This window comes from Monoraphidium neglectum (genome assembly GCF_000611645.1).
Source record: "Monoraphidium neglectum strain SAG 48.87 unplaced genomic scaffold scaffold00430, whole genome shotgun sequence".
NCBI classification, from domain to species: Eukaryota; Viridiplantae; Chlorophyta; class Chlorophyceae; order Sphaeropleales; family Selenastraceae; genus Monoraphidium; species Monoraphidium neglectum.
Window position 1 is genome coordinate 1 of NW_014013198.1, and position 1,488 is coordinate 1,488.

At 68.0% G+C, this 1,488-nt stretch overlaps 1 protein-coding gene across 1 annotated transcript in view; it reads right to left on the reverse strand.

The window, feature by feature from the left end:
• Positions 1-53: 53 nt before the first annotated feature.
• MNEG_3423 (DNA topoisomerase II) overlaps positions 54-1,488 on the reverse strand; it is a gene marked incomplete at both ends in the record, with an annotated part of 6,120 nt that continues 4,685 nt past the window's right edge. Inside the window, 4 exons of the mRNA XM_014048094.1 lie at positions 54-206; positions 451-534; positions 738-853; positions 1,130-1,224. Coding sequence (XP_013903548.1) covers positions 54-206; positions 451-534; positions 738-853; positions 1,130-1,224 — 448 coding nt within the window. The remainder of the gene's footprint in view (positions 207-450; positions 535-737; positions 854-1,129; positions 1,225-1,488) is intronic.

The window sequence follows — 1,488 nt, forward strand, 5'->3', positions numbered from 1 at the left end:
GGTGGAGGGAGCATTGCAGCGCGGCGGGAGAGGATCGTGCGGCGCCGCGCTCGTCAGCGCCGGCCGACGGGCACACCCATCCGGCCTGTCGCGTATGAATTTGAGGGAAAGGTTTCGGGGCTCGCCTGGTCGGTCATGATCATGAGGCTGCCGTAGCGCAGCGCCTTGGTGTCCTCGTACTGCTTGCCGTGCTGCAGCCCCAGGATCTGCAGTGGTTCAGGGTTCAGGGTCGAGGGTCAGGGGTCAAGGATTCACGGTCGCGCGCGGCGCAGGGCGTAAGAGCGAGGAGGTCAGGCCAACCCCGTTAGCTCTGCAGCTCAGGCAGGGGAAGCACGTCGTATCGCGCTGGGGCCAGGGTTCAAGGGCGCGCCGACAAGCGGCCGTGGCGGGCATCCGTTTATGAACAGGGATGGAATGGGAGCGCGCCTGCTTGATGTTCTGGATCTCCACGTTCTCGCTGATCTGGCTGGCCGTCGCGTCGCGCACGTTGAGCAGCTTCCCCCTGGGGACAGCGGGGACGGCGGCGCAGTGCGGCTCGGCAGGGCGGACGCGGCGGCGCAAACAGGCCGCGCCCCGCCAAACCACTCGCGCGCTTTCCCTTCTCCGATCCCCCGTGCCCTTCGGCCCGAGCTGCAATTCCAACGCCCTTTAGTAGGTATTATCGCAGGCCCCTTCCCCCCGCCGAGCGCCGCGCCCGCGCGCCTGAGCGGGAAGACTCCCCATCTGTCGTGCCCCACGACGCTCATGCCGCTCATGGCCAGAGTCTTGGCGCTGTCGCCCTCCGTCAGGATCAGCGTGCACGCGCCGCTGCCGCGCGTGCCGGCGTCGTTCGCGTCCGTCAGCTTGGCGATGCCTGCGCGGCAGGGGCGGCGGCGGCGCGGAGGCCTCCCCATGAGAGGCGCTGGCACAAAGGCTTGTGCAGTTTTGTGGCGTGAACTCCATGGTGAAGCCTGAAGCCTGTGCCCAGTGACCACTAGTGAAACGGGGCTGATAAGACCCTCACGAAGCCGCGTCGTGCCAGCAGGTCCATGGGGCTGCCATCGAGGCAAGGAGAAGGGTGGGGGGGATTTGCGGCGAGCAAGCGCTAGCTGGCGTGTGCTTGTGGGCTTGGCGGGTGCCGGCCCCCCACCTATGAGGCGGCTGCGCTTTGCGCCGTCGCTCTTCTTGAGTTCCTTCTGGCTCTTGAAGGCCGCGAAGCTCAGGATGTTGTCCATCAGGCCGGACCTGGGTTCAGGGTTTAGGGTTTAGGGTTCGCTGATTTAGGGTTCAGGATGGCAGGGGAGGGGGTCGGGCCATCGGGCGAGGGGCGGAGGCGAGCGCGTGAGACGCAGGCGGCGGCCGCCGCGTGCCGCTGTGTAAGAAAGGCTCAGCGGCGGCGCGGCCGCGGTGGACGGCTGTGGCGGCGGCGCGTGCGCAGAAGAGGCGAGCCAAAAGTGGACCCCGTTGGGGCACGACGAGCGAGCCGTTACGCCCGTGCGGGGGGAAGGC